At 44.4% G+C, this 27,082-nt stretch overlaps 1 protein-coding gene across 8 annotated transcripts in view; it reads right to left on the bottom strand.

Moving 5' to 3' along the window:
- LOC119197179 (protein MTSS 1-like) overlaps nt 1-25,817 on the bottom strand; it is a 38,433-nt gene extending 12,616 nt beyond the window's left edge. For 3 of the 8 annotated variants that reach the window (XM_037453256.2, XM_037453254.2, XM_037453255.2), the window contains exons 1-7: nt 25,288-25,816; nt 23,748-23,809; nt 18,234-18,307; nt 2,497-2,581; nt 1,292-1,383; nt 977-1,051; nt 159-170 (exon numbers count right to left, since the gene is read on the bottom strand). In XM_037453256.2, coding sequence (XP_037309153.2) covers nt 159-170; nt 977-1,051; nt 1,292-1,383; nt 2,497-2,581; nt 18,234-18,307; nt 23,748-23,809; nt 25,288-25,359 — 472 coding nt within the window. In that variant the 5' untranslated portion in view covers nt 25,360-25,816. Of the gene's footprint in view, nt 1-158; nt 171-976; nt 1,052-1,291; nt 1,384-2,496; nt 2,582-18,233; nt 18,308-23,747; nt 23,810-25,287 lie in introns of all 8 variants that reach the window. The other 5 variants (XM_062565342.1, XM_062565343.1, XM_062565346.1 and 2 more) reach the window with 4 other exon arrangements.
- Between the last annotated feature and the right edge of the window lie 1,265 nt (nt 25,818-27,082).

Raw genomic sequence — 27,082 nt, 5'->3', positions numbered from 1 at the left:
TTCGTGAAGTACATTCTCACAGGGGACCAAAGACTCACCGACTATACATTCATGTAGTTGCCAAGCAGCAGATACACATATTCAAACGGGGTTGTTTTTTCAAAATGCAACCTTTGTGCTTTGTGCTTTCAGCGTGTCCATTCCACCAACTGACTTACCCAGATGATCAGCTGCAGTGCAGCATGAGGAGGAGGATGGCATCAGAACCACAGGGGAGAGGAAGAGGAAAAAAAGATCCAGGTCAACCGAAGCAGTGCCAGCACTTAACACTAATGCGTCAGCTAAGGTGCAGTCTAATGCCTCTAGATGCCAAAGCAATACACATATTATCAGACAATAGATTTGAATTTATTCATGTCTTAGTATATATTTCACAATTGTCAAAGTACTGTAGAAGTGTGTCACCTGTCTTCAGTATAAGTAATGTGCAGCATCAGTTTAGAGTTAAGTCTAATGTGTAGTAGGAGTAAGAAGAAGCATTGATCTCTTTAAAAGAAACCCACCTAAATGCCCTAAATGTCAAACATTGTAGAAGCATAATGATCTAGTTCCTTATTTGCGTATGGCCCTTTGTCCTCTGGGTAGATGGATGCATACGAGGAACCGGAGCCAACTGCAGAAAGAAAAAGCCTTTGGCTCTCAGCGTGCTTCCCAATAAGGTCCTGTTTACTCTGGCTGGATCTGCACACTTCTCATCACTGAGGGAAAACTTCTTCTATTAAACACCACTGCTCTCTAATGAAAACATCAGAAAAAGTTGGGCGTTGTCCTATTTGAGCTTATTATGCTATATATTCAGTCCTAAGTAATGTAGTCTGAATAAGTTATAAACTTGGATGACTAAGCAACGAATCCTGTGACATACGAGTCTGGTACTACTTCATAGTTTAAGGTTGTTGATACAAGATGTGTCTCCCTAATTATTAGATCCCCTGCCCTTTGCAGGGCTGTTTTGGGTAATAACGTTTATTTTTACCTTTCTTGGCTTTCTTCTGAAGTTTCAGTGTGTCCGAGGCCTTCTTCTTTATTTCCTGCCGGGCTCTTTTGTACTCTGGTTCAGATGGACACGGTGAAATATTTAACTTTGTGAAAACTGTTAGGATACAAGGGCTCAAACACCTGTTACATACTGGGGAACAGAACCGGATGGGAACCTTCATGTCAAACTACGTTTTAGCTCATGATAAAAATCACATTGCTGTAAATGTTGGAGAGGCGTTTTCATGACAAATTACAGGATGAGCATGTTGGGTTACTTTATTGTGTGTGTAGTTACATGAGTTTGTCCTACCTTTAGCATGGTCCTTGTCCAAAGTGTTGACTCCTCTTTTCCAATCCTCCACCTGGTCCTGGAGAGGGTTGATCAGACCCTCCAGGAAGGCCCTGTGGAAACACCAGGATACTTACTCCTCATCTGAGTGGAGCTCAACCAGTTAAACAATTCAATACAACCATCATGCATTATAACCCTGTCCCAATTGAAATGAATCTAAAGCATGAACTGCTCTGGTTTAATTATTTGTATACCAAATAGCCTCTATGATTGGTCAATAAAACCTAACAACCCATCATATCTGTCAATCATCAGCCAATCCGTGTTCCTTGTGTATTTCAGATTGTGTTGAAGTGGCTGTGAATGTGAGAGGTAGACAGCTGCTGCCGGCTTACTGCATGAAACTAAAATTAGTCTTCCCCCTCCTGCAAAGAGAGAGTGTGTTAGTGGGTGGGTGGTGACCAAGCCCCCCCACTCCCACTCCCTATGTGCAGCCCCTGCTATGGAGATCCAAGTGGAATCTTTACTGAAATGCCAACTGAAATGAGAGAGACCCTCGTCTAGTGTGTGTGTGTGTGTGTGTGTGTGTGTGTGTGTGTGTGTGTGTGTGTGTGTGTGTGTGTGTGTTGCCAGACAAATCGTCTCTTGACCAGAATTCCACGACGAGGTGCATTCTCACCCTCACACACACAATGTCATGTGCGCTATTCAGGAACAGTTTAGGTAGAACTGAAACACAACCAAATTCAACTGCAGCATCGAGCTGGTCGATTTCTAACCAAACAGGGCTTTCACAAAATATTTTTACGTTTTTGATGAATAATCATCACTAATGTGGATACAGGGGGTAAAGGGAAATAATGACAGATATAATCGTCCCGTAGGTTGACAAGAGTACACTTGACTGTCATGCTGTCTTTAGACTTTAGACTAGTAAAAGATGTCCCTTATCTTCACTATATATATATATATATATATATATATATATATATATATATATATATATATATAGCAAATTTGTATTCATTTATATGTTATATTGCCCGTTCCATTAACCCAATCAGATGTTAATCGGGTGCTAACATGTTATGTAAATACTCAAAAATCAATCATAAGTGAACATTGCATCGCTTAATGTGAGTGACTTTTAATGTGTCTGTAGAGGGGAAGCTTTTACATTTCATCCAGTCACAAAGCAGTAGAGTGTGTGTCGTGTTGCTTACATGGAGAAGTGTTTGAGTTTGGCCTCTATACTGCGATGCCTCATACACATCCTGGTCAATGCGGATCCAATGTCTTTGGTCCCGCCTGAAACACATAGAAAACACAAAAAGAAAAAGACATTTACATGAAGTACACAGAGTTGCTCTGATTTCCATGAGATCCAAAAGGTTTGACATTTGCAACAACAGATGTTTTTTTAGCGCTGGACCCAAATCACTTCAGCGGAACGGCTGGATATAGAAAACAGCTAAAAGTGGAGCATGAACAGGCTGAAGGAGCTTGAGGCTAGTTTCAGTTTCCTGTTGCACAAGCTAACGAGCAGCTAGAAGGCCTCAGGCACTGCAGCAGGGTCTGATGGTTGATTGACAGAACCATTGTCTGGCTGCTCAGTAGGACCAGTCTGTTCCTCTGTGGGGCTGACTCCATACTCTGTGTGTGTGTGTGTGTCTGTGTGAGTGTGTGTGTGTGAGTGTGTGTGTGTGTCTGTGTGAGTGTGTGTGTGTGTGTGTGAGTGTCTGTGTGAGTGTGTGTGTGAGAGAGACAAGATGGGGCCACTGATATCTTGTATGAAACTTTTTGGATTTCTTGCAACCTTCTGTTCATCAGAAGCAGAGCGGTTAGTGTGCACAGGCTTGTGTGTGTGTGTGTGTGTGTGTGTGCGCCTTAGGAGACAATTTGATTGTGATTATCTGGTGTGAAGTGTGAATTTTCTTCCAACAGAGCCATTCTGCTGTCAGCACAGTCCTCACTGCGTGCAGAGACACACACTGAGCTGTCACTCACTCACTCACATCGCACACAAAAGTGTCTTTTACTTTGTTAGAATCCGGACAAAAACAAATGCAAAGGCTGCTGATTTGGCCTCCAGCCATTTGGAACAAAAATGGAAAAGAAAATATATATTTCTGAGAGATATTAGCACCAGGATTTTTTGTTAACTTTTTAAACTACAATTCAGACTGATCTGAACTAACATGTAGTGTTTTTAAGCTACCTTGTGTGAACAGTGGTAGCTTGGAGTGGGGGGGCCTCAAGCTAAGAGCATATGTTCCGAATTAGAGCTGAATGGCTAAATTCCAGAGGATCTTGTGTGAAGAAGTTGAAGTATTTTCATTTTCAGTTTAGTGTTGAGTCTCTTTGGCTACGCTGTGTGTCCGTCAGACTCAACAGGGTTAAATATAAATATCTACTCTAAAAACCAGTCAAACGGCATCTGTAGTTTTAGGTCAATCTACATCCGTCCTCCTCCTCTCAAAGACCATAAGTGGCTCAATGTGTGTTTTTCCTGCTTAGTGAAAGGCAGAGACCGACTAATACAGACCAAATTCATTCTAGAAGGCAAAGTTACAACTTCTTGGTACATTTCCCCTAGACATGATTAAAGTCCCATTCAGGCCGTAATGTCCTCAACTTTTTCCCTCTATCCATTGATTCTTTTTTTTTCCTACCCCACATGCTTGTTATTGCAGAGGGAGTGGCTACTGCACCCCATAAAGACCTTTCTGTTATACTACACCATAATGCCCATTCATTCCTGCGTTGACTTGTTTAGTCATCCTATCCGTCCATATGTCCGCCTGTCCCACCCTCGCTGTGGCGGCTTGTTGTGGTGGGGGGTGTGGTGGATAGATGCCACAAGGAGGCCCCCGGGCCGAAGAAGCAGGATCTAGGGCTTCTCATTAAGAAGTTACTGTAGAGTTGTGGGCCTACTGATCAATGCTTTGTGTAAAGCCCCCCCAACTAAAACTGTTTAAACCATCATAGGAAAAGTCTTTGGTTGAATTTAAATTATTCAGCAATACCACATAGTCCACATGTGAAAGGGCATTGTGTGTCTCTCCGTCTCACAGCAGGTAGCTGGCTGCCATGACAACCAGTGACCGGGGAAACAGTGCAGGTATGACTGTGTATTGTGTGTCTACAATGTGACCCGGCTGCATAGTACGGATTTGTTTCCTGCCATTATAAAGCCGCTGACACGTCATACTCTTCGGGGACAATGTGACACACATGGCCCACAGGTGGAATCCACACACACATTTGGGTGAACGACCTACGGCAGTGTCCATGAGTCAAGTTGTTCTGTCCCTATGAGAGAGATGTTTGTATGATTTGGTAATTTACTGTGAAACCTGTTGACCGTATTATATTGGTATTGTTGCATATTGAACATGAAGCTCACATTTCACTTGTGGTCAGAAGCGTTAAAGGTTGGACCGTTGCCAGATCTCAATATCAGGACAATTTGCCCCTTTGTGAAATTGTTGTTCTGTTGCTTTCAGGATAAAGTGGCTGCTAACACGCATGGTGTCTCCGTCATGTACCAACCAAACCCTGGAAATGTGTGTGTGTGTGTGTGTGTGTGTGTAGCATAGCTGTCAGTAAGAATAGCTGCTGTGTGACACGGTTGTTTCACAGGCTTGTCACTTTCTGTGAACCGACAACCCTAAATACACACACACATGTGGGCTATAGGCATGACTCCTTGGTGCATCTGTGTATAAACAATGCTAAAATGATGTCATTTGTTGTTGTTGTTGAATCCCAGTGAGCAAGTGTGCAAAGTTTAAAAGACCAACAATCGCAGGCCAAGGGAATTTAGCACGTTCCACAGTACTAAGAACATATGACGTGCTGTAAGATCAATAGATGTTTAAAATGTTCATTGATTGTCTGCTGTGACAATAACACTTGTCATACAACCTAAGAAAGCTGTGGCTCTGTGGGAACCTTTGTCTCAATGTTCAAGAGACATTTGTGACAGAGGTGATAGTTGTTGGTCCGTTTGTGTGTCTGTGTGCGCGAGACAGTGACAGAAAGCGTGTCTGTCCTCCCTCCCCTTCCGGACTGTTCTTTGGAATGTCGCAATGTGTCTCTGACATTTTGAAGGAAGGCAGAGAAGCGACTTGTTCAGTCTCTTTGTTCTGATTCTAAAGCATGAACACACTGTCTGAGTAACCACTGCTTTTCACTGGTCTTGCAATTAACTAAATAAGTTTGCCAGACAATTTTCCCTTCAGTTCCTTACATGAAGTGGTGGAAAAAGTTACTTGTATTGACAGGAGATGCTTTGTAATGTAATAATGTATGATTATTTGATGCATCATCAACAATAGTAGCAGCAATCAATGTGACACTGTACGGCCGCCTGCTGTGTAACCAAAAGACTAAAACCACACAACCACACACTAATCCAGCCTGCCATCAGAGGATGGAGGGAAACATGATCTGAAGAGGAAATATTAGTGATGTATAAAGGAAAGGAAAGGTATATGTTAAATATCTTTAGTATGCGCCCATATAAAACAAACAGAACCAAGAGTAGAGACGTAAGAACGAGGGCAGAAACGGAGGAAAGGAGTGAAGGAGCAGTTAGACCAGATGGTCGTGGTTAACTAGGGCCAGTGGTTACACTGATAAGAGACTGGAGACCATACAGCTGGATACACACACACACACACACACACACACACACACACACACAGCTGGACAGAAGGGATCTGTTTGCTAATTAGAGAGCTGGAGAAAACATTTAAGAACATTCATTCTCTTCTTCATGTGGGCATGCGATCAAACTCGGGAAGTGACATGATTTCAAAAATGAAGAGGATGTACGTTAGATGGACCCCTCCTGAATCACTTCACCCACTGTTCAGTCATCTGAGTATGATGACATATGTGTGCACACACACACACACACACACACACACACACACACACACACAGCAGTTGGCATGCCCAGATGGAGCCACCCACATAGTAGTGATGAAGCCAGAATTACATTAATTGAATAATATTCTTGTCTACCATTTCATTTTTAAATGAACAATAAACCATGAGGCTGATAAATGACCTAAACAGTCAGTCAGTCAGTCAGTCAGTCTACCCTCAGTGGGCACATGCATTCATGTATGCGTTGGTGCACAAACACACACCTGCTGCAGTGTGAGCGGGGGCTGCTGACTACAGTTCCCACCAGCTGTCACGCAGAGACAGCAGAAGGAAGGAGAAGGCCAGGCTAGAGGAGGAGGAGATGAGCAGGGAGCAGAGGTGTTGAAGGAAAAGAGGAGCGGCGGCCCCACAATATGACAACGAGGTGTGTTTAAAATGTACCGAGGCACATCTGGTGGGTTTAAGGGTGTGTTACAGCTGTGTCCTGCTGCTGCCACCTCCAGTGATTTTTTGTCTCAATGAATGGCTCTAAACTGTAGTTTAAGACATCAGATGAGCATTATCTACTTTCTTAGTCTACATACTTACTACATACATTCACATCGGTGAAAGTGTGATGACACTAACCAATGACAGCAGATCATTGAGCAACATTAGCACTGGACTGAACTACTTCCCATTTTACATTCAGCCCTTTCTCTTGCTAGAAAGCACCATGTTACTGGATACTAGCAGAGAGGTGGACAGAGGGGAAGGGCAGATCAGTAGCGTGGTGTGTACCCATGATGCCGTTTGATGCTTTGCATCATAGTCAAACGAGGAACAAGAGAATAAAAACTCACACATGTTTATGGACATAGTGAATGCTGCGTTGATTATTGACCAAGAACCAACAACAAAGTAGATTGTGATAGCTACAAAGATGTGTTAAATGAATGTATATGTAAACCGTGGTTGTGAATGTGTGTCAGTGCAGTGAAATGCATCCTGATAGTGATGCCCTTCTCTCCTTTACACCCCATGCTGACTAACAGGAAGTGTGTCAGTGTGCCACTATAGAGCTGCCACCTGAATGCTAGAGAACAGCCAGCATGTTACAGTGAGCTACACATGATGCTTATTACGTAACGGGACACACATGTGGGCGACACAACTACACACGTCGGGTTTTGTGAGAGGGAATGGCGAGAAGAGCGAGTAGCGCTGACGGAGGGCGGTAGTGTGAGCGTGACAGCGTGTCACCTCGGCGTGGTTCTGTCGTGTGAATGCTAACGAGGTCTCTAGGCTGCTGATGAACAAGATAAAAGATAAAAGCATACAAATGTGCTCAATGCGCTGCGTCTCTGCCCTTCTCATTTGACTGCTCCCCGAGCTACTGGATCTCTGCATCTGCCTGTTATTCTCCTCCTCTTTCAGCCTCCGTCTCATAGCACTGTGGTATGAATGGATGCTGGAGCAGTAGATGGGAGACAATTAAGATAAGAAGTGCGCTTCGCTCCCATCTGTGAAAGGCCACCATCCTTTTTCCTGTCGCACCACGCTTTGGGAAGCATTTTTGCACAACTGGTTATTTTTTACGTCCTTATTTACAGAGATTGCTGCTTTCCATCAGTCCAAAACATCATTTATGTGCATTTAAATATAGCCAGTTATTTAACTAAAAACTAAATTACCGGCCTTGCAGAGCATCCACCATAGATGTCACCTGCTGATGCGCACTGTGTGGGTCACAGCCTTCAGTCTGTCATCAAATGAATGACGGAGTGAAGGAAATATTCTTGTCAAAGAAATGAAACATCGTGGCCCTTCTGCAAAGAGACAAATTGCGGCGGAGCCCCGTGTGGTCATGTGATCGCTGCACAGGCGTAGAGTCAGAGGGGAACAGCATCGGGGGGGTCTTCTCCCATGCTAGCAAAGCCTCTCCAGGCTTCATGCTTGTGGTTTAGTGTACTCCTACAGGGCCACGTCATAGATGCACATGTGGGCTTCAGCTGCAGACTGCAACGCAAATGTAGGTCATGCAGGAATTTCACCCCCCTTTTTATTTATTTCTTCTTTTAAGCTGTTTGCTCTCTGATGTTAACACGGGGTAATCCAGTCAGTAAACAGCTGGCCAGTTCAGACCTGCCTCTTTAGGGACAGTCTCTTATTGAATATCAGTGTGTGTATTCAGGTGAAAATGCACAACCAGGTGGGACATCCAATAGGGAGCTATAAAATAACCCCTTACAGAACAAAACCATAAGTTGTTGCAATGGAGCACAGAGCTCGAGTCACTAAGGTTCTTCATATTAGTCTGTAAAGCATGTAACAGATGAACAACAGCTACAAGTCTGCTGCCCAGAATCGGACCAATCAAGTCCCCCAAGGACAGGCTTTAAGCGTGTCATAAGATAACCAGAGAGAGAGAGATTACCCCAGAGCCCACTCTGGCTCTTTTTGGGCTCTGGTGCCCCACTTTCTCTCTAATCTTCCTTTCTGGTGTGACACACATTCCACTGACAGATCGACTGATTCACTATCGGACCCCAACATTCATTGCTTTCTCTGGTGGGAGCATTGCCATCCTCCTTTGGGGTGCACCTAGCATCGCATCAGATGGGCAATGGAAGTGATTGTTAATCATCGGCAGTGATGATGACACAGCTTCACGTTTCCACTGCAATGACTGAATGACAGCTGGAGTGACTGAGGTGTGAGTCACGGGGTGTGAGTGGAAGGAGCTGAAGTCCGTGGGATCACTCTCACGTTCATTTTCAATTCTGGAATTCATCCCGTGAGATATTCTATTGTCTACAGATATTAGCTTCGGTGTTGACTCATGTCAATTTAACTTGAGCAGGAGGTTTGCTTGGGAAAATGGTTTTTTCAACATAAGTCATAGTACAGTTTAAGGTGTGCACAGGGAGCGGCACGTCATTATTCCCTCTTGCGTAAAAGCCCAACGCAATGCGTGACGTGTTTAACTAAAGAGGAAACTCACAAGAAACAAAACACTAAAACCTCGTACAAAAGGAGGAGAATCATTTTAATGCGTATAAACACTTCCGGTTCCCATATACTTTCACCAAAAGCAATATTTGTCTTGATTTATTTGATACAGTTAAAATTGACCGTGACATAAAAATAAATAAATTGTGAAGATGATCTTTAACAAAAGTGACTTCCAAAAGTTGAAACAAAATTGTTAACTTGGGTTGCTAAAAGGAAATCAACTCAAAGGTATGGAGCATATCAAGAGGAACAAGTCCAAGTCCAACCCAGCAGGAACAATAACGTCCACAGTACCGCGTGGCGTCTGGAACCCGCCCCCTGCCTTCAGGTAGGAGGACGGGGAGATACTGGAGATCATTTGGACCAGAGACTCGACGGTCTGTGCAACACAACGCGCCCTTGTTTGAAATAAGGACCGCATTACATTTACCGTGTGTGTGTGTGTGTGTGTGTGTGTGCACGCTTGTGTAAGAACCCTTTATGCTGTCAAAGAGTTAGTGAGGGGACATTCTCCAACCGAATGTCACCCCACATCCATCCACCCGCCCACGCACACACACACACACACACGCACGCACGCACGCACACACACACACACACACTCTTGATACAAACACATCATTCAGTCACAGTGTTTTATGTAGTGTCCATGAGACGAGAACAATCCCCATGCTGAAAGCTCCCTGAATGAGTGTTGCATTGACTTAACTCAGCCATTACTTATCCACCCAAGAACCAATACAACGGCTGCATTATCTCACACACACATGAACTCAATCTATTACATCTATTTGAACAGCGCGACATGATTGCTCAGCACAAATCGACAAACCCTTATTTTCCTTTATAAAAAAACAACAACTTAAGCTTGACATGACTGTATAAAAAACATATTAGACCCAATTGATGCATTGTATGAATAACCTTTACTGAATGTGGTAACACTTCTTTCAAGTTCACCTTAAGGGTGAAGCTGCAGCAGATGGCTCTGCCTCCCAGTCACATGGTGAGAAGCTGATGATGATGATGATGGAACCGCGCTGTGCACGCGTGACTCTGTCTTTACGTGTTGAGGCAGAAGTGTCAGAGGTTAGTATAGGCCATATTAATGACAATAGTGTGGAGCAAAAAAAGCTGATATATCAGTGTACATCTATCAAGAGCTCATAGTGTGGCGTTAAGAGATAACATTTGTGGAGGGAAAGTGACACAGACATCATTCAGGTGCCACTTGTTAGCTTGCTGGACTTCAATGGAAGTAAAAGTTTTAGCAAACATTATCTTCCCATCGTTCTCGCTGTCCTTGAGGGGAGTTTAATCCAAGTAGAAAGTTCCTGGTGATAAACAGCAAAATGGTTTGATGCTGCTGTCACGGAGCGGCTGTGTACGCACCTGGTCTCAACAGCATGGACACGGACAGCAGGTGGGGGTGTCGATGGGGGGGGGGGGGACGTGGAGAGGAAACAAAAGGGAAGGGAGTCGACCTTAAATGACTTTGCTGTGGGAAAAAGTACTCCACTAATAATCTATGGGTCATAATTGTGTTTACGCAGCCAAAGTCATGATTAGGTTTCCAGAGGTACGCGATGAACGCTATGAAGCTGCTTAACGTCTCGTAGAAGTTCTAGAAATTCTAGAACAAAAGCAGACTGTCGGCTCACTGGCTGCTGGGACGTGGTCTTGTGTTCATGTGTTCAATGTTTTACACGCAGAGAAACCTAAAATTAGCTCACAACAAATACACTTGTGAGGTTATTTATTTGAACACGCACACAGTCCGCAGACGGATGCACACACACACACACACACACACACACACACACACACACACACACACACACACACACACACACACACACACACACACACACACACACACACACACACACACACTTGTGTGTGATCGTCTTGAATCACACATGCACTTACTGGCAAACACACTACGGACCAAAATGTCATCCGTCTCGGGATTTCTTAACACTTTATTGAAGTTGAAAATATTTGTGAAAGGTCAATTATTGAGATTGACATTTTTCAGCAAGGCAAACAATGTCAAGCATCAGGAGTTTTTCAAATTGATTTCACTTTGCACATAAAACAGAAACTCACCCGCAACAACGGGTTATTAATTCGGCATCCTGGTTAAAAATTGCCTATTAAACCACAGCAGAGTTATTACCCTGAAGTTCATCTTTCAAAGACACGTGTTATCAATGTGGCTTTGCATGCATGTCAGATGTTCCAAATCATGTTAAACAACAACAGAAAGGCACCAGTGTGCTCACACACCAACACGAGCAATCGGATGATTCTCTGGTTAAAACACTCAAAAACATCAACAAACGATCTCTGCTGGAGACAGAGCGTCCCATGTCTTATCTTTCAAAAACAGAGGAGATGTTCACTGACTATGCAATGTCTGTTTGTTTTGGAGCTGCAGCTGCTTCCCTTTTAAATCACACTACATTGTCCTGAGAAATCGACATTCTGTCGATCCGATCGAGTCTCTACCCACGTTGTGAACCTGTGCTTCTGAGTTCTTTATAAGCCAGTCGTGTGTATTTGACCCGTTCACCGAGTTGATTGCCGGTTCCAGTGGTCTGTTGGGAGTCCCAGTAAAGGGTCAGAACAGAGGGGCGGATTGAAAGCCACAGAGCGGATCCAGGGAATGGGATTCAGGTCTGAGCGGCACGGAGTACAGGAAGTGCACACGGACCGAGCCCTGTCACAGCGGGTCGGGTCCGGATACAAGGCCGCTCTGAACCGAGCTCTGAACCGAGCTCTGAACCGAGCTCTGAACCGAGCGGGAAACTGGAACAAAACCACATAAAAAAAGAAAGAAACTGGAGCCGTGAGGCAGATCACACATAAATGAGCAAATAACCGACACAATTAGACTGTTGTGTGCATGCCGGGTTTGGTCTGGAAGCCAAAGTGTCCGTGATAATTGAACAGAAAATGTTACTTTCGTCAAGTCGAGTGTCTGATTTCAGACTGAATCCCTTCTTTACTTTAACTATAGGCTGGATGTGGGCTCGTCCCCACTAATTATATGGCCCAGTATCACGGAGTAGAAGGGGGACGAGAGGGGGGAACACAGGCCTCATTGAGGAACAACCGGGGACCGCATACGCCCTCACGCACACGCACACACACACACACACACACACACACACACACACACACACGCACACGCACACACACACACACACGTGCTTGACTGTATGTACACACAACCCACCACAAGCTGAAAGCCTGCACACTGTGATTTCTCGGGCCCCTGGGACTCGTTTAGATTAAAAGATTAGATTACTGTGATCTGCAGCATCTGGTTCACGTGTACAATTATTACCAAGCCTTCCATCTCTTTTGGATCCCAATGTTTTCACATCCATCAACCTCAATATCTGCAATGCACGCGGCCTCTGAAAAGTTAAAAAGAGTGACAAGTCATCCATGCCTGTCATGGTGACATGGTAATAGATAACAGTTGTGACAGGCTCAGGCCCTGAGTGAATTACCAGATGACTGGAAATAGTTGAAGGTAAATCTTTAGAGACATCTGGGGTTTACAACCCCTTTACCCTTGATGTCTGCTTACGCAGCAACACTGCATGCACCTCTATTTTATGGACTATACGTGGAATCTGTGGGGTTTTGGTTGGTCCTGTTTTAGATACACGTTAGTTCATAGCGCCTGAGAATTATACTGCAGAGACAAGCACACCTCTGGAGTGGAAGTTATTTTTGGGCGCTGAACTCATTGTAGGAACTCAAGGGCCCCGGTGGAACTAAGCTATTCCATAAGGAGGGGCGGCACTGATGTTACTGGGAGAGGGTGTACAATGGGCTGAAGCTAGGCAGTCTATAGAGGTCAGAAAGATGGAGCACAGCCACTTTGTCCTAACTGGAGGCGAGCTGGAAAACAAGGAGCTGTGACGTGGCAAGAGGAGCTCAACCAGTTTAGTAGAACGCCCTCGACAATTTAAATGGGCCGATACTTTATTCCCAGAATACACAAGTACACTTGGGTAGTCAGAAATGTATGACTTTCGCTTCTTACCAGAGGTTTTGACATGGGATTTTGCATCAGACCCAGTACTTCAACACCCCCTAGGCCTATCTATCCCATAACCCCCTTTGTCTCCTCAGAGACCTTTTTGATGACTAAAAACAGCTTATTGTCGAAAGAATAACTGATTCTGGCCATGTCTAGAATTATTTTAATATAATCTAATAAATTGGAGCTGTTGAAGTTGGCAAAATGCTCTGTTCATGATGATTTTATTTCTTGCTCAACGAGATCTCAAACACTGGTCAGGTGACTGGATCCAAGTCATTATCCTCCTTAAAAACATGTCGGTACAACTTGATCATCTTTTTAGGACCCATTAGCTCCAACAGGCTTCTACACGTTGGGCAGGTGTCTATTTCATCTCTACGGAGTCAGCTCCCCGAGCCACTGGCAACAACATGCTACACACACACTGTGACATACTAACACACCGTACATGAACACACACACACACACATTTAACATGCCCAGACAGTGTCCCGACAGCTGCTGAGCAAACATGCGACACGGTCTAGTTATTTTTATAACTGTGAATAAACTATTATGCGATGGGAAAAATTCAATGGTGTGTGTGTGTGTGTGTGTGTTACCATGTGAACATGTTATGAAGTTTTCACAATCAGACTAGGGTTTTAAACAAGCATGAAGGTCATTGTGGCCTTCAACGTTATCGAGAACAGAACCACCCAGAACGTCGTCTTATACATTTCAGGTGTGTTTCTGGTCCAAAAGAGTGAAAATCGCATTGCTGTGTTATTTTTATTTCTTTTCATCTGCTCTGTGGTCCGTCGTTTGGAATGACCTCATCTCGCTGGGCTCAGCCCCTCAACCCTCTCACACGGGGGGGTGGAACACCACGGAGACGGAGCACAGACACACACACACACACACACAGGTACAAGCTTAAAAAAGAAGCGACAGCCCTTATGCGCAGAAGGAAATGGTGATGAACGTGTAGTAACCCTGACGGGCACAGAGCGCTTTGTCACAGCCAACAGCCCACAGAAAGAGCTCTTTTATTGTAATATGGTTTAATTTTTTGTTTTTATTGACTTGTATGTCGTGAGGCGAAATTCTTAGTATTTAAAAAAAGGGTTTTAATCAATTTTAGGTACACAGTAAACTTTACACTGTGCAACAAAAAGGAGCAGTATTCCTTGGGGGTGTAGCAGGTAGCGTGTAACCTGTACTTGTTGGAGCGGCTCCATCTTCAAAGTTTCCCAAACTGCTTGGTTAGTGGGAAAAGAAGGAATAGGAGATTATTGACAGAATGTGACGTGACTCAAAGTGAGCAGAGAGCTGCCTCTTTTTCTTACTTAGACTGATTAACTGATCCCATCAATGGTTAGAAGAGTTTTGTGTTCACTCCGATTTAAGATCATGTTTTATGTGCTGAAACTCGCTTTAAGATGTCGAACAACACAATATATGCCTCACTTTTAACTATGTTGTATCCATTTGAGAACCAAACATGGTGCAGGGTCGTCTGGAGCGGGATGGTTTTGAGATTAAATTATAACTGAATCTTGATATAACTAAAAGTCCCCTGTCTTCCCGTCCTATTGCCTGGAACACGACATGTTTTCTCTGACATGACTCTTGGTTATTGGCTTGTTTATCAGTCTCCTGGACACCGATCCATGTAGCCTGATATTTGAGCGCTTCTATCAAGTCAGTGCCGGAAATATGTTTAATCACATGACTTTTAATCAAATAGAACCATTTGACCTTTTACAGCAAACAACCTGTTGGTGTTTGTTTGTTTGTACATACAACAGCTCATGGATACAGGCTCTTTCACCTTTGTGACCATGTTCAAAAATTAGGAAATATATATAATATATACGGAAAATAAACAGTGTACAGTGTACAGTATACATGGAGATGTGAGGGCTCACCATGCAGAGCTGAAATAAACCGTATAAAGAAATGCCCACATTGGTATGATACATGACAAAGATTATGAAGAACTCTATTTTGAGGGATGAATCAGCACACTTGACGTACTAAGAATGGACTGAAAAAATTATTTCTAAGAAAACATATGAAGAAAAAAAACATGCAGGTTCTTCAACCGTGCTGTAAAACGAGTGAAAGCGTGGGTCAGTGGGACGATGCTGAAGCACAGCTCAGTGGACTTTATCCTCCAAACGGACCAGCAGAGCGGAGCCTCAGGTCCTCCAGCCAACACAACACCTCCTTGAACTGGATTCATTTCATTCAACTGTAAAGCACGAAGCTGGAATTTACCTTTACAAATGTTGACAATGAAAAAAAGCACTCAAGAGTTTATTTTGGTTAATCCTTGCGTGTTAATCCGTGGTTTATTTCCATACCAAACCTGTAATTTAACCTGTTCCATGCAAAAACTGGACCAGCATCCCATATATTGTTCATTGATTCATGCATGAATGAGTTAAAAAAAAAAAAGTTGCAGAAAAGCAAACAGCCTGCAACAGCTGATGATTAAAAACATCTACAGACTTCTGCTGGACGGTTTCCAAAAATCCATCAAAGCTTTTTACACCACAGCGATGAGCTCATGCAACAAACATGTGTTTTACACCTGTAGTGGTCAGAGAGGGTTACCACAGGTTTCTAGGAAACAGAAATAAATAAAAATATATTGTGTTGAGTTTATAATGATTCTTTTGTGATGGATTTGGTTTAATGGCTATTATACATGACAAAGAAAGACAATGCATGTGCACTATTTGTTAGGACTAATGCATCGGCTGCATTTACCTGAATTAACGGAGGACATTCGGTTCAAATCAAGAACAAGGACACAACGATGTTTAAATAGAACTTCTGCAGCTGCTGAGCAGCTTGTCAACACTGAAAATGAAACTTTGACCTACATTCTAATATGATGTAAGTGGAAATAATTATTCTTCCCAAGAAGAAGCTATAGTAACCAAAAGAAGCTTAAACCCTATGTAAGCTTTGAGGTTGTGAACAGACCTTTAATGGGAACAAACTTTCCTATTGAATTGGCATTGTAGACTGGAAATGTATTAAGAACATCTAATGCATTGTCTATGCCTGGTGGTTTGTAGATATTACAGGTTTTAGTCAGATTGTGAACTGAGCCAAAAGGAAATGGACTAGCCTTAAAATGGAAGAGTTAAAATGAATGAAATGCTTATCAAACGCCTTGTGAACATGTGAATAGTTGAACAAAGGTTCATTTGAGGACACCCCGTGGGGGGGGCTAAGGTTCAAGTTCTGTTAATGTGTCTTTCAGGCTTCTGATCGGGCTGCTTCAGTGAGAACACTGATGAAAGGGTCCCCACGTAACTCCATCTCCACCAATAAACCCGACTACTGTCCCCCATCAAAGTCTGCCGAGTCAAGTGATCCGCCCGTACCAGAACCACCAGAACCACCAGAACCACCCTTTACTAAAGGCAGCCGGAAGCCTTGTTCTCCCGATTAAGAGACTAAAGAACCTTTAATAGGTGCTCTGTCCAACCTCAGCTTACTTTTATGTTTGTGTGCTTTCATCATTATTATTGTTCTGGCAGAACATTAACAGTTGGTGGTCTCCATGGTGCAGTGGATGGGAGATAAAGGGCGGTTTCCTTTCTTACTTAAGCCGCTTTAAACACACACACACACACACACACACACACACACACACTCTGCAGGTTAGGACTTGCAGACCCACAAGACGACATGAGGCAAGAAGATGAGGGAGATAAGAAACATGAAGGAAAGACGTCCCCATCTCTGTACATTGTGGACCCACCTTTGGCCAATCGTGATTAGCAAAGTGAAAATGTAGTGTCTGTTAGTGCCTTTATCTGATCCAGAAACCATGCAGATACTCTTCAACATCAAATCACACAGAGAGACTGTGACGCTCTCCTGCTGCGTAGGTGAGTAAGCTGATATCTCTGCACGTCCAGCAGAACATCATATTAAGGGATCTTTTATAACATTCTATTATTGTCAGAAGGGCCAATTGGTATTTTTCATCATCAGTTGACCTACGGCATAGAATAAATCAAGCTGAAGGGTGTTATGAGCACCAACCTGGTCTACAGAGCACAACAAATCCATCCATCTAAAGATAAAGAATAACACAGATATAATACAAATATGAATAACTATCTGTTCACAGTCAAGGTATTCGTACTCAAAGTATACTCAAAGTATAATAAAAGCTAAAGCACTATTCAGAGCAACGAGGTTTGATACAAACATTTCAGGAATATGCAAAGATTTACAACTGGAGCACACCATAAAAACAGAATCTGGAATCCAGGTAATAAAGAGTCACTATATTACCCAGGTACGCGTATCAGGTGGACAGGTCATTCATCTCTGACCCAGATGGCAGTGTGTTAACCACAGCGCACAATAACACACTGGCTATGCCTATGAGGAGCTCAGGTGACAGAAAGCAAACTGGTGTCATGCAGCCTGCGATACGTAGAGAGCAGATGAGAGATGATGCTCCTCAGCGAGTGGAATTAAACGTCCACACCGTGTGTGTTACACTGCAGGGAGGGAGGCGAGAGGACGTATGACTCCCTCTGCTCCCCCAGCTGTCTCCCCTCCATGTTTCTCCACTGTAGGTGAGCTGATGAATGTGTGAGTCTGTCTCAGTTCCCTCTTATTAATAGTAGGAGGCGGAGTAGGAGGTGTCAAAAGCCAGGGGAGGGATGAGGGCTCTCAATCCCTCACTTTCTCCCTCACACGCACACAGACTCCGCAGGAGAGTCCAGATGTAGACACAGAGGGGGTAGACGTGGGGGGGGGTGGGGGCATAAAGCAGGGGAAAGGGGGCAGAAGTTTGAAGACAAAAGGCAGCAGTGGGGCTTAGAAACAGCCCAGTGACGGATTTACTACCCACACGATAAAGCAAACAACCCACCCAACCTTCTCGCCCAACGGGGGGGGGGTCGGGGGGGGGGCATACTGACACAGAGGTGCTCGGACACACATAGCGAGTTAAGCGAGTTGACCCTTTGGGCGGCGTGTTCCTACCTCGTGAGCTGGTGGCCAGGTCGGCTACTTTCTGAAAGGCATCCAGGAACGCCGCCACGGCAACCACCGTCGCCCTGGGAGAGGAGGAGAAACAGAGCTTAGCCATGGAATACGTCACATGGAGGGGGAGGGGAAGAAAAAATGTAAAAATATAAAGGAGATATTGGTTTAGCCTGACGGCAGAAGCACTACTTTGATTCACGTAACAGACGCACAGGCGGCTGATCCACCGCAGCAACTGGTTTGCACATCTGTGCAACATTTTAGATTAGTGGTAAACTTACATCAACCTGATCATGTGAGATTGGAAGTACGTATGAAAGCGTCTGTATTCACTGCGTGTGCGAGTAGGCTCAAACATGGCCTGCTGTGGGAGGAATGTCTAAATCTACCGCTGGAATCTTGAGTCGAGTTTGCAGCTCTCACAGGTCAACGGAAGGATCAACTGGGCTCTGCCCTGTTGATCTGAAAGGGAAAAGGGGACCATACCCACAGCGGTCCTTCAGTATGGTTTAACAAGCATTTACAGACTGCACTATAATAGAATGCTACATAACAACTGCGTTCTGCTTTACTCGTTAGAGACTTTATGGCTGGTAACCCCACTGATTGGTTGCAAATACTAGCTCACCTACTTAAGGAAAAGGGCTCTGGTGATAAAGAGGAGAAGCGGGTATGGAGATGACGCTCTAGGTTTGTGTGTGTGTGTGTGTGTGTGTGTGTGTGCGCATTTGCATGTACGATTCTTGATGTCAGCAACAGATTGAACAGTCATGCAAAAAAAACCAAATAAAGACACAAAAATGGTCAGAGTTCAAGCCCTCATATGTGAACACTAGTTTTATTCCGAAACCATCATTACACTACGGCTGAATTTCCATAGAGAAGAACTGGTCAAACCAAGAGCCCAACACAGTACCATTAATAAAAGACGACCTGCACATGGAACCAAAGTGTTTTGAATTGTAATTCAGGTGAAACTCAAAAAATTTGAATATTGTGCAAAAGCTCATTACTTTCAGTAATTCAACTTAAGATTATTATGGCTATATATATATATATATATATATATATAGCCATAATCATCAAAATGATATTAAATAAAGACATTTCACTTTGCATGTAATGAGTCTATATAATATATTAGTTTCACCTTTTAAGTTGAATTACTGTACTGCAGCACCATCACACATCTTTTTCTAGGAGTTTACGGAGGTTTTGACTTATTATCCCCAGACAGCTGCAACCTCTATCCTTATAAGGGAAGTGTATCCATTTGACATCAAACTGTGTACAGATCTTGGGGGGTTCTGCAGCATATGTGAGGCATCACGGGAACATCGGTTGGGATTCAAGCCTACACGCTCCAAAGGGATCTGGAGCGGAGCACCTTTGGGTTCCAACCCAGAACCAGTGCTGACCACAGAGCCACTCTCAAAATGATTTAACTAAGGAACTGAACGTTTACTGTGCTTATAACGTGCTCCTAAAACTGACTGATGTTGTTATTCTTCTCGTCTGAGCGACCGCCAAGTCTTAGCATTCGGTCAATAATGGACCTCTTAAAAAATGATGGGTGCTGTGTTGTTGCAGAGCTGATCAGAAGACTGTAGGGTGTGTTCTGCAAAAGAAACATGCACACAGCCAGACACAAATTCCTTTCTATTTAAAGCACAGTGCAAGCATACAAGCAACCTTCAGCCGATCTCCGTCTCCCCTAATATACTCCAAGTACACATTGGTTGGTGCATAATACTTGATAAGCACTAGTAGCAAAGTCTCGTCCAGTCAAGGTTATCAGAATCTTTTTAAAAATGTGCTCGCTTAAATGACAGTGAAATTAGCCAAGCTTTCGTAACTATTCCATTAATATTAAGTTGCACCAAAGGCAGAATAATCCGGTTTTCAGCCTCGAACATCTGTGACAGTGAAAGAGCTCCAAAGAGGATCTGCTTATAACCAATGGCCTTAAAAATGGAGAAAACGCTTCTGTCCTGGGGTCAACGCACACACGTTTACATCTATTCCACAAGCCAATATAAACTCCCCGTAGACCCTGGGCTAGTACAATGATATATTCAGCACTGCTGCCTCCATCTATTCATAGATCAACACAAACTGGAATGTGACGCCAGTAAATCTGAATCATAGAAGGAGGTCGTCTTTAACGGTCCTCGTTTGACACAACGCACAAAGACTGGTGACAGCTATAATGTGCAGGTTGGTTTAAAAGCACGTATGTTCATCCCGTACGTATATGTAGATCGACCCATGTAGCCGTCTACTTGTACATTTAACGCCTCAACGTTCAGGGCTCCCATAGTTGAAAAAAAGAAGTTGCACAACCACACAGTTCATCAGCTGGGTTGGAAGTTCTGAGGTGGTCTGTTTTTCCCTGAATGATGTTCTTTTGAAGCAAGAAGGGTAGAGAGGCCTCTGTGTACGCCTAGTTCTGCAGCTGCATCAACCCTGATCCACTAAACAGACCCAACACTGACAAGTCAGAAGAGGACTGTGATTAGAAATCAGCAGCCTATATTCCACCCTGACCTCTTTCTTCAAAGCTGCTAAATGTGTGTGTGTGTGTGTGTGTGTGTGTGCGCTGGTTGCTTAGAACCAGAGTGGGCAAACCCCCCCACCACCATATTCGGACCAGAAAAAATGACAGAACAGGCGCAGCACTGTAATTGGTTGATATCCTAGTTGCTTTGTGAGAGGGGAGCCGAGGGTCAAAATGACAGAGCAGCCTGCTTTAGACACACAGACGTATGCTGCTACTCACTTATCTGTGTTTGTATTTTACTCTGTTCCTGTGTGTGTGTGTGTGTGTGTGTGTGTGTGTGAGTGTGTGTGTGTGTGTCTGCCCTTGTATGGAACTTAGTCCCCAAGCAGATTATAGAGGTCGTTGGCTGTGGGTTGTGTTGTAGTTGAAGGGGTAGTTTGGCTGCGGGTTGTGTTGTAGTTGAAGGGGTAGTTTGGCTGCGGGTTGTGTTGTAGTTGAAGGGGTAGTTTGGCTGCGGGTTGTGTTGTAGTTGAAGGGGTAGTTTGGCTGCGGGTTGTGTTGTAGTTGAAGGGGTAGTTTGGCTGCGGGTTGTGTTGTAGTTGAAGGGGTAGTTTGGCTGCGGGTTGTGTTGTAGTTGAAGGGGTAGTTTGGCTGCGGGTTGTGTTGTAGTTGAAGGGGTAGTTTGGCTGCGGGTTGTGTTGTAGTTGAAGGGGTAGTTTGGCTGCGGGTTGTGTTGTAGTTGAAGGGGTAGTTTGGCTGCGGGTTGTGTTGTAGTTGAAGGGGTAGTTTGGCTGCGGGTTGTGTTGTAGTTGAAGGGGTAGTTTGGCTGCGGGTTGTGTTGTAGTTGAAGGGGTAGTTTGGCTGCGGGTTGTGTTGTAGTTGAAGGGGTAGTTTGGCTGCGGGTTGTGTTGTAGTTGAAGGGGTAGTTTGGCTGCGGGTTGTGTTGTAGTTGAAGGGGTAGTTTGGCTGCGGGTTGTGTTGTAGTTGAAGGGGTAGTTTGGCTGTGGGTTGTGTTGTAGTTGAAGGGGTAGTTTGGCTGTGGGTTGTGTTGTAGTTGAAGGGGTAGTTTGGCTGTGGGTTGTGTTGTAGTTGAAGGGGTAGTTTGGCTGTGGGTTGTGTTGTAGTTGAAGGGGTAGTTTGGCTGTGGGTTGTGTTGTAGTTGAAGGGGTAGTTTGGCTGTGGGTTGTGTTGTAGTTGAAGGGGTAGTTTGGCTGTGGGTTGTGTTGTAGTTGAAGGGGTAGTTTGGCTGCGGGTTGTGTTGTAGTTGAAGGGGTAGTTTGGCTGCGGGTTGTGTTGTAGTTGAAGGGGTAGTTTGGCTGCGGGTTGTGTTGTAGTTGAAGGGGTAGTTTGGCTGCGGGTTGTGTTGTAGTTGAAGGGGTAGTTTGGCTGCGGGTTGTGTTGTAGTTGAAGGGGTAGTTTGGCTGTGGGTTGTGTTGTAGTTGAAGGGGTAGTTTGGCTGTGGGTTGTGTTGTAGTTGAAGGGGTAGTTTGGCTGTGGGTTGTGTTGTAGTTGAAGGGGTAGTTTGGCTGTGGGTTGTGTTGTAGTTGAAGGGGTAGTTTGGCTGTGGGTTGTGTTGTAGTTGAAGGGGTAGTTTGGCTGTGGGTTGTGTTGTAGTTGAAGGGGTAGTTTGGCTGTGGGTTGTGTTGTAGTTGAAGGGGTAGTTTGGCTGTGGGTTGTGTTGTAGTTGAAGGGGTAGTTTGGCTGCGGGTTGTGTTGTAGTTGAAGGGGTAGTTTGGCTGCGGGTTGTGTTGTAGTTGAAGGGGTAGTTTGGCTGCGGGTTGTGTTGTAGTTGAAGGGGTAGTTTGGCTGTGGGTTGTGTTGTAGTTGAAGGGGTAGTTTGGCTGTGGGTTGTGTTGTAGTTGAAGGGGTAGTTTGGCTGTGGGTTGTGTTGTAGTTGAAGGGGTAGTTTGGCTGTGGGTTGTGTTGTAGTTGAAGGGGTAGTTTGGCTGTGGGTTGTGTTGTAGTTGAAGGGGTAGTTTGGCTGCGGGTTGTGTTGTAGTTGAAGGGGTAGTTTGGCTGTGGGTTGTGTTGTAGTTTGGGTGTGGAGGAAGACAGTTGCACGCTTCTAGCAACGATTCAGTAGAAAAGCAGATGCCAACATAAAATACTTAAAAAACAAGATTGTCTTCTCAAGATCAGAACTGTTTGAAGTACAGTGCACGTACAAGCAATTTGATTTGTTGAGGTGTGGAAATCAATTAACAAGAAAGATGAGACATAATGCAAAGTAGAATATTTTCTAATTCAGCGGATTTAGCGGAAAAATGTGGTGTAATAACGGAAAACAAATAGATAAAGTAAAGCTATCAGACGGTATAATATAGTCATGAAGAGATCTGATACTCTGCAGGTTCAACTGATCTTTTCCTCCGGCACATTTGCACAGACTCTTTTGTCATTGCCCTGGTGCTGCAAGTCATTAGCAACAAGGCTCCAGATATCCCCTGAGCTTAATACAGGGTCACATATTTAACCTGTGGATGAAGGAGACACTTGAATAACATATCACCATTAATCAGCTTTAATACTGACTAAATAGGAGAATGGGAGAATGAGTGGCCCCTGGCAAACCATTGTTTGATCCCTAACCTTTTATCCAACTGTCACTTTGAGTCCGTCTGAGGACACGTGGACACTTAAAGGACTAGAGAGCTGCCATGCATTGTTAATCAAAAAATAATTAAGTCCACAGGACATCCGTATTTACAGTACAAGCTGGACAATAAGCTTTTATTTCAGCTGACATATATTGACATGTGGCCACTTAAAACCAACTAGGGGAGGTGGCTGGGATTGGCATTCATTGTTTACCAGAAGACTTTTATAGCATTTGAAATACTAATTAAATCAGGCTAGAAAAAGACTAAATGGGGGAGAGGACACATACTGATCCCTGGACAGTATTGTCAAGAGATAAAAGACATGCGGCATCTTAAAACGTCCACAGAGGGAAATTGACTGACATCTCACGTAAAAGTCAAAATAAAGCACAAAAAATGTTCAAGTCTCACCGGAGCTGGGACTGCAGTTTGCCGGCCTTGGTGATAAAGTCCTCCCAAATAGGGTAGCTGCTCTGTTGGGGGGGAGAGAGACACAAAATCGGGTTAATAAACGTTTAGTCCAAATGTTCAATTTTGCCGGCCAGCTGTCATGCTGCTGCCTCTCTATTTAACATTTCTCTTGATTCAACACGATGTGCTTATGGGAGAATAGAACCAATATTGTCATTTCCTTCATGCGAAAGAGCCCCACACACACCTGGAGCACTGAGCCGTGGTACAAAGGGCCCGGTTCCCCTACGGGACTCTAGATTTAACTAATCCAGGTCCAGGGCTGAAAATAGTTGAAGGGCCTTTCGATGGAAACCATCGCAGAGAACAAGTGGCCTAATGCACCAGATGATGCACATCGCATGAGAACATACTCGTCACTGACGTGCTACTACTGTCAGGGGTCTGAGGAATGTCATGTGATGCCGTCGAACATTACACCCAACCACCGTCCCCCCCCCCCCTCCCTCCCTCACATCGCCTTTTGTACTTTTCGATCTGTGCCGTCTGTTTGCATGTGGCGTACCTCTGCCTCAGCTCACTCAGTCCAACTGCCTCTCATTCTGTGTGCGTGTGTGCGTGTGTGTCCATGTGTGCGTGTGTGCGTGTGTGTGTGCGTGTGTCCATGTGTGTGTGTGTGTGTGTGCGCGCGCGCAGTGGCCATCAACATCAGCACCAATGATGAATGAGCTTTCTCTGCATTTCTTGCTCCTCTTGTTGACAGCTTGGCTTTAGTGAGCAGCCACTTCATATTTGAGCACACCCCCCCCCCCCCCCCCAGTATGTGGCGCCGTAAAATAAGAGACACCACTGAGTGGCTTATGTACAGACAAAGGTAATACATTCATCATTTGTTTATTTACACTACTTCCTGGCAGCATAGTTACCTGACAGAAAGGGGGGGGGGGGGGCATGACCAGTCAAGTGAGACATGGGAGCCAGAGAAGTGTTGAATGTCTTCATAACAAACTTCCTGAAGCAAGTAGACCCGATGGCGGGATATGTGACCCATGCGGACCGTGCGGGTCGTTTTCTACCCTGACAGATACATTCCTGGAATTCCTCCCGGAAAGTCACCTTCCAACAGCGGGACAAGAGTCGCCTCATCGCGGGGAGAACAGCAGACTGAGATCGGTTGCTCTATCCAGTGATGGAAGGCGCATCAACAAGATGATGTAATACATTAGTCTGCAAGGGTGACTCAGGGTGCAATATACAGTGAAGTGAACCTATGAGGACTAACCGAGTCATCATGAACACCCGTTCAAAATAATATACAAAATAAACTCTTTTTTTGTTTTCGACTTCTCAAAAAATAAAAAGGTCGGAGGTTCAGAAGCTTGACTTTAAAGGAAGAAGTGCGTCTCGCGTTAAAAGGACCTGATGAGCGTTCACGTTGTCCGGGGGACCGGGGGGGGGGATACGGGGGGGGGTCACGTTAGTTCGCTCTCGAGTCGCTTTCGGATGAGATGAGGCGTGTTGAAAAGTTCACTGGGCTCACCTTCATGTCTCCGATGACGGTTTGGAAGAGTCCCCCCAGCGCGCTGCACTCCTTCTCCATAACGGCCTCCATTTTCAGGATCGATCCCAGCGGCCGAGCCCCCGCCTCGGTGAGCCCCCGCCTCGGTGAGCCCCCGCCTCGGTGAGCCGCCGCTCGCTGGTCCCGTAAATACGAAAAACAACAAAAGAAAAGCGCCAACTCGGGTAGAAATATGCTGTTGTCCAGTAATCGATGAACGACAACTTTTTTTTTAGTTCAGCGGAACAAAACTCGCCTCTGCTCCCACCGCGGAGTTCAAATCATTAAGAGGGTTGTTGGGACGAAAGAAAAATGTAAATCCCCCTCTCCCCTCCGAGGCGTCCCGTACGCACCCATGGCTGGCACGTCAGATTAATCTTTGGCAGTTTGGTCGAAACTAGAAACATTTCCGACGCGGCACGCGTTCGTCCGTCTGCTGACAGGTAAATGCGGGTTTTCTCACTGCTCAGCGCGGACAGAGAGGGAGGCACAACAGTCTGCAAACACGCGTCAAGCTACGGGGATCAAAGGGAAACCACGCACTTCCGGTTTATTTTACACCAAAATAAAGTTCAAATTAAACGACGGCTTAAATGTTCAAAAATCAATCATTCTTCGAAATTCAATTGAAATGTAAAATGAGCAAAATAAGTATTTGGCTTGAATTAGTGAGAACATGTGTAGTATGGGGTAAAGGGGTGTAACAATATTTGACCAATGATATCACAAAATGACAATACACAATCAAAGTAAAGCGTTAAATGGTTTAACGCGTCTTGGTGTTTCTTATTGCAAAGGACAACACGCCACACGTCCGGTACTAGTCGGTTCTGACTTGACTCCAGGATGAGGGGAGATGAAGGTGAGCGTTGGCGAAGGAGCGCAGGGGAAGTAAAGCGAGTTCACAGGTTGGTGTTCATATGGCAGCATTGAACTGCACAAAACCGTGATTACACTAAGGATAGACGTTTGAACCACGGCCTTATATAAGCATACATGGCTTGTGTAAGAATGAAGCACAGTATTTTATTCTCTGCGTCACTTTATTAGTGAGAATGGTGCATCGTTCCAACATAATCTTGTAAAACGTCACCCACTTTTTTTGTAAATATTATACAAATGGACATGGAGAGCAGCTGTAGATAGCGGGCGACATCTAGTGGCTGACATAGAAAACACAACATTCAAATACTAGTGTTGAATTTGAATAAGCTATGCAAACGTTAATGTCGTCCAAATACAGGGAAACAAATCCCGATGCTGATGCATATATGGCATTTAGAATTTATAGCTGCACTGTTACTTAAATGCCATACAAACTTCTCAACTCATTTTGTGGCCATGCAGAGCCTGTGTAGACGTGGGTAAATAATATAATAATAATGCCTCAGTACGGTTACGTCAAATATGAATTACTTTTAAGTTCAATCGTGTGCGGTATCCTGAACACAATCTTTACTCCAAGTATTCCAGTGAAAGGTTTCATTATGTGTAAGAATATGGCGGTTATCCCCAGAATTGATGCTGAATTGATTTTCTACACATGCAAAGAACATTTCCTGTTGAAATAGGTCAAAACATCGCCAATTGATGCAATTTAAAAAATGGTGAACTCCGCTCTTATTACATCTGGTTCAGTCCTCATCAGAGTTATAGTCAAAGACAAATAAAGGGCCACTTTTTTTACTCTCTCAGATAAACAAAGGGTCACTGTTCACTTTTTCAAGTCTTTGAATTGTGCAACCTGAGGAATTCTGTGGGGAAACGATACTGCCTG

This window comes from Pungitius pungitius, chromosome 11 (assembly GCF_949316345.1).
Source record: "Pungitius pungitius chromosome 11, fPunPun2.1, whole genome shotgun sequence".
Taxonomy (NCBI): Eukaryota; Metazoa; Chordata; class Actinopteri; order Perciformes; family Gasterosteidae; genus Pungitius; species Pungitius pungitius.
This window is presented reverse-complemented; position numbering and strand designations above follow the sequence as displayed.